We start from the raw sequence: 12,173 nt of genomic DNA on the forward strand, positions 1-12,173 counted from the left end.
ATTTTTGGTATTTTATATATTCTTCAATTTGCATATAAATGTACTTTTTCTGAACAGGGATGAACAAGAAGCAGCAGAAAGTGTCAGCCAAGGACGACCCACCATCAGGCAGTAAAAGCAGTAGTACAACACAGGTATCATCTAACTAACATGGCCCAGTGCCTAAAGGGGTACTGAATTGTTCGGAGTAGAGTGGGGTAAAGTGAGTATGATATGATATTATCATTGTATTCTAAAGTCCAATGTCACTTCTGCTGGATGCAGCCATTCTTTAACTTTCTGTATGTATACTTTAGTACCCCTTCAGTGGAAACAGTTTAGCCACTAACATGGCAGATACATGTTTTTAAGTGTATATCTGGGCAAAAGAAATAAAAATCACATTCAGTAAATTACTGCAGTACCTGCACATTCCCCCATGTTTTGTAGAAAAATACCTGTATATCCTGCCAGAATTCTAATGGACACCTAATCTCCTGTAGAGGGCTTACAATATTGTTTCTGCACCAATGAAATCCCAATAACTTTTTAAAGCTCTGTCTTGTTTCCCCCTGCTGGGCTACAGAACACCTCCCCTTCTCTATTATACAAGAAGGCGGGGTGTTTCCTGGTCCAGCAGGGGAGGACCAAGGCAGGCCTGACAACACTGCTTGTGATCTTAGTGTAGCAAAGGTAGTGTTTTCATCTAACTACTGGAAGTTAGTGTTCGCTGGATTTCTGGCAGGATTGACAAATATCTTTCTGCACTAGCAGGGCTTTGGAAGACACGAAACTTAGAGAAATGTGCATGTATAGCAGGGATGTACTAAGTATGTTTCTGTCTATTTTATTTCTATTTTTCCCCAGACATACAGTCCTATTTATAAAAAATGTTCAGTGTGAATGTATCAAGCATTCTATAAACTGTAACAAATAATCCCATATGGCAGGGGTGTCAAACTCAGTTTCTTCTCAGACCGCATCATCATTATGATTGCCCTCAAAGGGCCGGTTGAATCTGTAAGACTGATGTAAGAGGAGGTGGGGTGCTCTGGACATCTAGACGTCAAAAGCCCCCCACCATCAGAAGTCAAGAGTTCCCCATCCTCCCTTACATCACAGTACACCCCCCTTACCTTGTGCTGCTGCTGGGAAGAAGCTGGGGCGTTGCAGGGAAGCAGAAAGTGCAGGGTCTAGAGGAGGACAAAAGGAGGGCTGGAACTCTCCTGCAGCTGCAGGAGAGGTGCGAGGGCCACATGAAATGACCTGGAGGGCCGGATTCGGCCCATGGGCCTTGTATTTGACACATGTGCCATATGGGATTATTTCATAGGAAATAAACATAGTAGGAAAATACGGGATTATTTATGCAATTGTAATATGTACTGATCAGTTTTAGTTTCTGTTACAATATTGTTCATATTGTTACTTTTGTTTTACTCAAGAAAAAGTGGGTCTATGCTTATTGTCATGGTAATTATGTTTTATTTTCCTGCTCTGTTTCCTAGTCACAGAAAAAAGGACAACAATCCCAATTTTTGCAAAGCCGTAACTTGAAATGTATAGCCTTATGTGAAGGTAAATTTGTAAAATAATATTGTGTTTGTTGGTGGGTATATTCATTGATAAACTGTAGCATGCAAGTCTCATTAATACCCTGGCTTGTAAAAGATGGCTTCCTATGGAGATAGGAAGTCCTCAAACTCAGGACAAAGGCAAAGGTTGTCTCATTCACCCGATCGTGGATATGATATGTTGTATTACAATTTAGAAATAAGAAATCAAGGAAACCTATCCATTTTGCACCACCTGAAAATGAAGGACCAGACAGAGAAGAAAAGCAGTCATTTATCAGGTGGTGAACACCAGGCCCTAAGGACTGCTTGCACATGCCTTTTTTTACTGCCATCCAGGTCATCTTCAAAATCCTTGAACTTAACAACCTCCTTACATAGTTACATAGATGGTAAGGTTGAATAAAGACAAAAGTCCATCCAGTTCAACCTGTGTTGGTGTTTGTTTGTGTTCCTTCATCCCTTCTCATCATTCACAAACCTATAGAGAATCACACACTACAAGAGGCCTGCAGAAGATCAGACTTTAAAGCTGGAAGTCAATAATTGCCTTTTGAGTCAAAGCCTATCAATAACCTGGCTTGTAATAGATGGCTTTCTATGAGTTAGGAAGCCCTCATACTCATGACACTCAGCAGACAAATATTGACTTCCAGCTCCAAAGCTTGATCTTGTGCAGGCCCCTTGTAATCTGCAATTCTCTACAGGTTAGACTGAGGAGGGGTACAGGAGGTTGTTGAGATCTTCAGCTCTTTTTTGCACATTGAACATCAAGATTTAGAGGCTATCATGGTTCCCGGGATGGCAATAAAAAAAATCATGAGCAAGCCAATCTTAGGGCCTGTTGTGGATGTCAGGTTTACCACCAGTATCTTCTTCTCTGTCTGGGCATTCATTCAGGCTGTGTGGAATAGATTGGTTTCCTTGATTTATTTTTTATAAAGCTGGCCAGCAGGCTAAAGGAGAAAAAAAGAACAGATTTCTCCATCCATACAAACTAAGTGGATAGAAGAATTTCCTTCTCCAAAAGCTTTGGCTCAGCTCAGCAACTTGCTATGTCAGTCTAATTTCTGACTAATATATATATATATATATATATATATATATATATATATATATATATACTGTATATATACACTGTGTATATCTATATATCTATATATATATATATATGTAATCCTGGCCTAAAGACTGTTTTTCAAATTTGCATTCCAGCACATTCCCAATTGGTTAGTGAATCTGCCTTGACAGTGAAAAACCAATAACAAGCCACAGAAGGTGGCATCAATTTTAGGGCTACTGTGGTGCTGTAGGGAGAAGCAGGATCACGGCATTGGTCGCTTTACCAAACATGTGCTCTTTCAAAAAATTTCCATTGACAAAGATTCCCTATCTGTTCTGCCTTGGCATTGTTCTAGTTAATGGAATACGGCAGAGAATGTGGATCATTGCAGTGTCACTCTTGGTGTCCGCAGTGTTGCTTTACTGTAGATCATGACTATTACTGCAATCAATGTGTCATTCTGTGACTTTGGAAATATCCAGTAAATCCCTCTGTTCTCTTATTGTTTCTAATATTATTACCATTTCTGTTCATTGTGTATTTGCAGTGATCACTTCACCAGAATTGCACAAACATGGGGAGATCTGGGTTGTTCCCACTACCGATCATGTCTGTACACGGTTCTTTTTTGTGTAAGTATTTACTGCACACAATATATCCTACACCACTAAACTCTGTAAACAGTGCACTATACATTTTACAATACTTTACTTTGTACACTGTGCTGTACTTTATATAGTCCATACAGTTCCACCTTTGGCACTATGCCCTACACTGTATTCTGCACCACTTTACACTTTACTGTACATTTTATACTCCACATTGCTCATCTCTGCATACTGTGCTGAACATTATATATTCCATGTTGCTTCACTTTGTACACTGTGTTGTACAGTCTATTTTCCACATGTCTACCTTCTGTATACTGTGTTGTACATCATATACTCCACTCAGCTCCACTGCAGTGCCTCGAAAAAGTATTCACACCCCTTGAAATTTTCCATATTTTGTCATGTTACAACCAAAAACATAAATGTATTTTATTGGGGTTTTATGTGATAGACCAAAACAAAGTGGCAAATAATTGTGAAGTGGAAGGAAGATGATAAATGGTTTTCAACATTTTTTACAAATATGGTAAAAGTGTGGCATGCATTTGTATTCAGCCAATACATTGTCAATACTTTGTAGAACCACCTTTCGCTGCAATTACAGCTGCAAGTCTTTTTGGGGATGTCTCTACCAGCTTTACACATCTGGAGAGTGACATTATTGTCCATTCTTCTTTGCAAAATAGCTCAAGCTCTGTCACATTGGATGGAGAGTGTCTATGAACAGCAGTTTTCAAGTCTTGCCACAGATTTTCAATTGGATTTAGGTCTGGACTTTGAATGGGCCATTCTAACACATGAATATGATTTGATCAAAACCATTCCATTGTAGCTCTGGGTGTATGTTTAGGGTTGTTGTCCTGCTGGAAGGTGAACCTCTGCTCCAGTCTCAAGTCTTTTTCAAACAGGTTTTCTTCTTAGATTGCCCTGTATTTGGCTCCATCCATCTTCCCATCAACTCTGACCAGCTTCCCTGTCCCTGCTGAAGAAAAGCATCCCCACAATATGATGCTGCCACCACCATGTTTCACAGTGGGGATGGTGTGTTCAGGGTGATGTACACTGTTAGTTTTCCGCCACACATAGCGTTTTTCTTTTAGGCCAAAAAGTTAAATTTTGACCTCATATGACCAGAGCACCTTCTTCCACATCTTTGCTGTGTCCCCCACATAGCTTCTCACAAACTGCAAACGGGACTTCCTATGGCTTTCTTTCAAAGATGGCTTTCTTCTTGCCACTCTTCCATAAAGGCCAGATTTGTGGAGTGAACAACTAAAAGTTGTCCTGTGGACAGATTATCCCACCTGAACTGTGGATCTCTGCAGCTCCTCCAGACTTACCATGGGCCTCTTGGCTGCTTCTCTGAATAATGCTCTCCATGCCCGGTCTGTCAGTTTAGGTGGACAGCCATGTCTTGGTAGGTTTGCAGTTATGCCATACTCCCATTTTCAGACAAGGGATTGAACAGTGCTTCATGAGATGGTCAAAGCTTGGGATATTTTTTTATAACCTAACTCTGCTTTAAACTTCTCCTCAACTTTGTCCCTCACCTGTCTGGTGTGTTCATTGGCCTTCATGATGCTGTTTGTTCACTAAGCTTTTCTAACAAACCTCTGAGGGCTTCACAGAACAGTTGTATTTATACTGAGATTAACCACTTTACTACCAGTCACGTAACCTCTACGTCAGCAGACTTTGCGGGGTTATACCGGGATGATGCCTCTAGCTAGAGGCATCATCCCGGTACCGTTGTTTGAAGCCGACGGTCGGCTTTCCGTCGGTAACGATCGATGCGGCTCGGGAGCCGCTCGATCGTTACCCGGGGGGCGGGAGGGGACGTCCCCCCCCTCCCGCCGCCTTCTGCGGCTTTGCTCGGGGCTACCGTCCCACCGGGAGCCCCGAGCACCCAGCCGGCACGTCCGCCGGCTGGATGGAGTCCCGATGAATGCCGGAAACGGCATCGATCGGGTCTCCGATGACGTAACCCGGAGGCGGCGTCCATGACGTCACTTCCGGGTTACTGTGCTGCAAAAGGCGGCAGATTTGAAAAACGGCTGTATGCAAAAATGCCGTTTTCGGCGTTTTGCATACAGGGAAGTGTAGTGGAGGGGTCTAGGGTCTTTTAGACCCTCGATCCCTCCATAAAGTGTACCTGTCACGACATATTGCTGTCACCAGGGATGTTTACATTGCTTGTGACAGCAATAAAAGTGATCAGATTTTTTTTTTTTTTTAAAAACCTGTAATAAAGTTTAAAAAAAAGAAAAAATAAATAGGAAAAAAAAAAAAAAAAAATTTAGCCGTCCCCGTCACCATTAGCTCGCGCACAAAAAAAAACGTATACGCAAGTCGAGCCGCAAATGAAATCGCTGTTCAAACCACACATGTGAGGTATCGCCGCGATCGCCAGAGCGTGGGCAATAATTAAAAAAAAAGAGCTACACACTAACTCTAAACTGGTAACCGTTAAATAAATTTAAAGCGTCGCAGATTGAGATCTCTATTGACCGTAGTTTGTCGCCATCCCACGGGGGGGCGCAATTTTAAACCGTAACATGTTTGGTATCTATTTACTCGGCGTGACATCATCTTTCACAATATACAAAAAAAATGGGCTAACTTTACTGTTTAGTATTTTTTAAATGCAGTGAAATGTGATTTTTCAAATTTTTTCCAAAAAAATGGCGTTTTAAAGCCCGCTGCGCAAATACCGCGTGACAAAAAATTTTGCAATGACCGACATTTTATTCTCCAGAGTCTTTGCTAAAAAAATATATATAATGTTTGGGGGTTCTAAGTAGTTTTCTAGGAAAAAATACTGGTTTTAACTTGTGAACAAAAAGTGTCCGAAATAGGGCTGGGGCTAAAGTGGTTAAATTACACACAGGTGGACTCTATTTACCAATTAGGTGAATTCTGAAGGCCATTGGTTCCACTAGAATTTAGTTAGGGGTGTCAGAGTATAGGGGGATTGAATACAAGTGCACGCCACATTTTTCAGATATTTCTTTGTAAAAAAATGTGAAAACCATTTATCATTTTCCTTTCACTTCACAATTATGTGCCACGTTGTGTTGGTCTATCACATAAAAGCCCAATAAAATACATTCACATTTACGTTTTTGGTTGTAACATGACAAAATGTGGAAAATTTCAAGGGGTTTAAATACTTTTTCAAGGCACTGTATGTACACCATGCTATACATCATATATCACACACTGTGCACTATGCTCTACACTGTACTCTACACTACTTTAATCTGTACACTATGCAGTACATTTTTTACACCTCTATGCATACTGTACTGAATACTATAGATTTCACTCTGCTCTACTTTCTACACTGTGCTGTACAATCTACAATCTACACATTACCACTCTATAAACTGTGCTGTATATTATATACTCTACACTGCTCCAATCGAAATTGTGCTGTATGTTATATACTCAGTGGTGCTCCATTCAGTACACTATATTACACAATGCTCCATGCTTTCATGAATCTCATATAGTACACAGTTGCTTACCTTTTAATATGCCTAGTGCAATCATTAAAGTATATGCCCACACTCTATGGCTATCTGTAGGAAGAAGCACATTATGAGGGTAAACCTTGGATGAATTCCACAAAAATGAATCCCACAAATTCCACAAAGGGAAAACATTCAAATACCAAGACGATGGTAGGTCTGCTGGAGCCCAGGTCCCTAGAACTTCCAGACATAGTGCTAACCACCATAGTGATACACACCAATGTGCCTTCACTGTCGGTGTCTTGTTGAATGAAATAATACATAGTGTTCAATGGAAGTCTTGACAATAAAAGCATTAGGTTTTCAAGTTAGAGCTGCTTGTCTAAAGTCCCAATAGCCCAGATCCCTGTAGGAGAACGCTGACCGAATATAGAGGCCACTGAATGTAAATAATGCTATCATTTAGGATCTAATAATGATCAGAAGGGTTTTGGGAGGCCCCTGTTGGTTTTTCACTTTTAGCTTTGAAGTAATTTATTTATTAACATTTTTATTTAAATTATTTATTTATTAAAGGTACTTATATAGTGCCCAAAAATGTTTGTATAGTTATTGTATATTCACATTAGTCCCTGTCCTCAAGGAGCTTACAATCTAAGGTCCCAAACTCACATACACTATAGAAAGGAGCCAATTAACCTACCAGAATGTCTTTGGAGCATGGGAGGAAGCCCATGCAGACACGGGGGGAGAACATGCACACTCTAGGCAGGTAGTGCTGTGGTTGGGATTTAAACCAATGACCCCAGTACTGCTAGGTGGAAGTGCTAACCACTTAGCCACTGTGCTGCCCCATGTATTATTTATTATTATTTATATTATTAATATTATTGTTATTATTATTTATAAATGTATTATTTATTAGCCTTTACTAGTATTTTTATTTTTTTGTGAAGCTACGAAGATGGTCAAGTAGGAGATACAAGCATCAACACACAAGAGCCAAGTAGCTATAAAGAGATTCTTCGAGTCATCGGTAACCAAACAGCTACTGGATAAAATTCATCATTCATTGAATGTGGGGGCTTCATCAGTATCAAAGCTGGTCTTTGTACTGATGTATATTAGTATTCTATTTATTATTACTCTTTATTGTTATTACACACGGATGTACAAATTTAAAATTATCCTTTTGTTTCCTATTTTAAACATTTGACCGGTACGAGGCTTATTTACTGGTACAACAGAATCATTTCATATGAAATTATATAATATACTGTGGTTTCTACAAGAGAGTCTAACATAAATCAGAGGCAGTAACTGGATTTGTGATAATAAGTTTTCTTAGTTCTTTATGTCAAACGGTTCTAATTTCTACTAAGAATAGCTAAGGGTTTTCCTTGCAATAAACAAACCGAAATGTTTATTGATTTTATGCTGAACTTAATTGGAATATAATATTATTATTGTAATATGTGAAGTGCTTCTCTGGAAGTCAGGTTCAAATGTTCACCATAAGTACTGTAGATAGAATTTGCAAAACTTTTATTTGGTTACAGAAAGTATTATATAATAAACGATATGACAGATCTCTTCTATTGATGTTTTTCGGCTACTCTGTACTGGCGTCATAATTTTGGCGCCAATGTACTGGCATCTAAACTTCCTTTGCGCTTACATTTCTGTTTCTTCATTTATGCCTTTCCATGCTTGTCAGTTGCAAGAGAAGTGAACAAGAAATGTCTGTGGAGACTCATTTTAAAGGGAACATATAGTGTATTTTCAGTGAGCACATATTTTGAGTTATTGCAGTGTTTAACTTAAGCACATTTTTTATTTGATTTTCAACTTTTGACTAGTTTGTTCTTCCATTTTTTATTTTATTATCTTGAAAATATAGTAAATTGTAGATGAGCCACTAGAGGGAGCAAGCACTCAGTTTGCAATCATTATGCCTCCCTTTTAAGAGCCACTCTGTAACTATATTAAAAAACGTTAAATAATGCATCCTTTAAAGGAAATTATTAATATTTACCATTCCTGCAACCCGAGCTGCCCATGTTCTTTCTCTCTTGAAGAGCTAAGCTAGCTGCACCCTGTAAAGAAAATAATTAATACTTACTTGTCCTGCTGTTCAAGCTGTCCATCTTCACTCTCTTGAAGAGCTAAGCTAGCTGATCAGTCTTTAGCATCTGACACTTATGGGTTTGTTGGACCCTAAAGGCCTGTACACACGATAAGAAAATTGGAAGTAAAATTTCGTCCGACGAACGTTCTGCCGATTTGCAGATGACAAAAACTGGATGCGCAGGCTGGAAAATTTTTATTGTACATGAACACAACGTCTGATTTTCATTTAATTAGTACAGTTTTCGTCCGAAAAAAATCATAAGAGCAGCAAGACTAGGCATGCTCGGAAACTAAAGAATACATACAAAACAACACATGATATCACTTCTGAAGCTGAAATCTGTTGTATGAGAATTTTCGTATGAAAGTAACCTCTTCACTTTCCATATGAGACTAGCATGCAACAAAAACTAAAGAAAATTTGTCCGATAATCTGATTGTGTACGAGGCTTTAGTCTTTGGTGTGTTGGATTCCTAGTCCCCCACTGTGAGCTGTGGTTCTTTCCATTGGCCCCTATGTCACTTGCTGTGCCCTGTACTGAAGAAGGGGCTGGTGGAAGGAACCACAGAGCATGGAAGGAGGGGGGGAAGACTTTTTTAAAATGAACATACTTTATTCTTTAGTAAACTTTTCCACACTTTTGGATGGATTTACTAAAGCAGTAGAGATTGAGAATGTTCACTTTGCAATATGAACAAAAGGAAGCATAATATAAAACTGTGTTTACTTCAAGCATACAATCATGTGCAACCACTACATTCCCTAGCAAATGTTTAGGTATTCATATATATGAATATATCTTCACCTTATGTACTAAGTGAAGACTCTAGTAACTCAAACCTGCATCGTAAGAAGTAGTGAGACAGCACAACTGTTGATTTCCACTGCGAAGCAGGAAGCAGCACCTGCCTCTGTAATAAGCAATTATGCTTGCTTCGTATACACATATAGTTTCAAAGTATACAAAGAAACAAGTAAAAAAATAACACGCATAGATATTATGGTTTACATTAAACAGGTGCATTTACGGTGTATTTAAAATATCAATTAAAAGCCTATATATTCCCTTTGAAAGCATTTACATTGCAGTTGAAATGTGCGTTTTTAATCCTTGTACCCCAGAAAAGTTTGTCAAACATTTTAAAAAACACAACAGGTAAGCACATTCACATGTAAAATTAAACTATCAAAGAAAGCATCGAAAACATTCTTGGAATTATAAAGTTGTTTCATTCCTTTAATTTCTTTTTTCTGCTTTTCCTGCTTGTTTCCATCTTTTTTTATTACTATCTTTATAATCATTAGTCATTGGAGAAGCAGATGAAGGGTCCATTTACTTTTTTAAACCTATTTTCCTTCAGTCTTTTCTACTTTTGTTGCATGGCCAATGGGCTAAAAATGGACTGAAAACTAGATGAAGGTTCAATAAACATTCAATAATTGTTTTAAAGAAGGATTAAAGACTGATACAAGTCAAATGTAATATTAAAATCAACAGTGAAAAGCGCTTTTTTTTTTTTTTTTAGTTTGTGTGCTTTGGGAGATCTCCTAACTTTACATAAGTAATCCTCACTTTTTAAACTTTGATAAAATTGCTCATGTGCTATATTTAGAGATCTAAGCAGCTCTGCCGTTATGAAATAAAGAAACATTTATTTTATTTAGATCAGAATTCGTCCATGTAAAGAATCAACAGGTTGCCTATCAACACCTCCTATCAGCTATATATTAGATTTTCATAGGCTAGTCAGTTGATTAACTCATTAACATTTTCTTTTCTAGATAACTTAGTTTCGAGGGAATAGAGTCAGTACTATAATATCTTATGATCAGTTTGCATTCATTAGTAAAACATATTTTTGGATCAACACATGACAAATACTGCATTGGAAAGTCATTTTCCAGGAGTTGAATTAAATCAGTTTCCTTGTTGCCGTTGGTGATAACACCTCATAATAAACTCATCTCAGCTAAAAAGAAAAATAACCTTTTTTTAGTGTAATTCCTTTTTTTCTGGAATAACTCTTCTTGGTCACCAGACTGGTTGTATTTCTAAAAACGCAATGGCCAACTAATGTACTGATCTTGAGTCTAGTAAGCTATGGTTGTCCATTCTACACCAGACCCATAGAAGGTGTGGACCCCCAGTAAAAGTTTATATTTCTGTTTTTTGGTCTTAGCTCACCTTTATATTAGAAGACTAGAGTGATTTATTAAACTGTATATCTAGCATTCAGACAAGCATTTTATCAAATGTGGTAGCCTTGTTATCTTCAGTATGTCGAGCAAAGCATATTTGCATAAAATAATATTTTCTGTAACCTTTAACATAGAAAGGGAAACATGACACTTATTTAATCTAACTAATTACACTTTAACCTGTTTGTGAAGGTTCTCTTTTATCCAGGTAATGGAGTAGTCACTAGTAGTAGTTTTTCTCATTCAACTGGACTTGTTCTGTAATGTTAAAGACATTTTGCAGTAGCTTCATTAGAACTAAAATAACAGCTTGGGTAGGCTGTACAATGTCTTCAGTATTGAAGAATAAATCCAACTGATTGTGACTACTACTAGCTACACATTTACATGTATTTTCAAACTGCCAATAAGAAAGTCTAACCCAACAGGTTATGGTCAAGTGGGACAAAATAAAGCCAAAAGCCTCCAGTTGGTGCAGTGCCTATTAAAGCCTTCCACATTGGCTAAACAAGAGAAATCCATCAGTTCATACTAAACAGCGTGGATGGACAAACCTTCCACTGCCAGCTATTGTATTCTGACATCTAACATCCACAGCTGTCAGAATACCTGAAGAATGACTGCTTATGCAGGAGCTGCTGTCATTGTTCGGCCAACTTTTTTCTGCCCAACTTCTTCCATTTTAGGTGGTGTTGACAGAAAGCAGACATCATTTAAGCTATGTATTCATAATTCAAGCTATGTATTCATAATTCAAGCTATGTATGACCAGCTTTAGAACAGCAGGCATCTACTGTATATGTCTTTTCTTTTCATCACATGCTTATTCACCCCCTTATTACTATGTTCTGTGAAGGAATGAGACCTGTACATACATTCCGTTCTAAATAAATCTGCTGATGAACCTGCCTTTTCTCTCCTATGACAAACCACCTAATACAATGTAGTAACTTGCATACAATCACTACTTCACAGTGAATATTCCATTCTAATGTAACAATTCTATGTAATTCAATTCTACCAAATCTTCTTCGTAAGATTTAAGTATTCTCTTTGTACAAAACACTTTCATCCAGATACTCAATGAAAAAAAAAATAAAACATACGATTTACTAACAGACATATCTAACTGGATGTCACACT

At 38.1% G+C, this 12,173-nt stretch overlaps 1 protein-coding gene across 2 annotated transcripts in view; it reads left to right on the top strand.

Annotated features, from left to right (window-relative positions):
- The window catches only part of PARP8 (poly(ADP-ribose) polymerase family member 8), a 427,949-nt gene that overhangs the window by 409,533 nt on the left and 6,243 nt on the right, over positions 1-12,173 (top strand). Inside the window, exons 23-26 of one of the 2 annotated variants that reach the window (XM_082252530.1) lie at positions 58-134; positions 1,488-1,557; positions 3,164-3,248; positions 7,657-7,736. In XM_082252530.1, the coding sequence (XP_082108656.1) occupies positions 58-134; positions 1,488-1,557; positions 3,164-3,248; positions 7,657-7,736 (312 nt within the window). Of the gene's footprint in view, positions 1-57; positions 135-1,487; positions 1,558-3,163; positions 3,249-7,656; positions 8,652-12,173 lie in introns of those variants that run through there. The other variant, XM_082252529.1, reaches the window with a different exon arrangement.

This window comes from Pelophylax lessonae, assembly GCF_965119305.1.
Source record: "Pelophylax lessonae genome assembly, chromosome: 1".
Taxonomy (NCBI): Eukaryota; Metazoa; Chordata; class Amphibia; order Anura; family Ranidae; genus Pelophylax; species Pelophylax lessonae.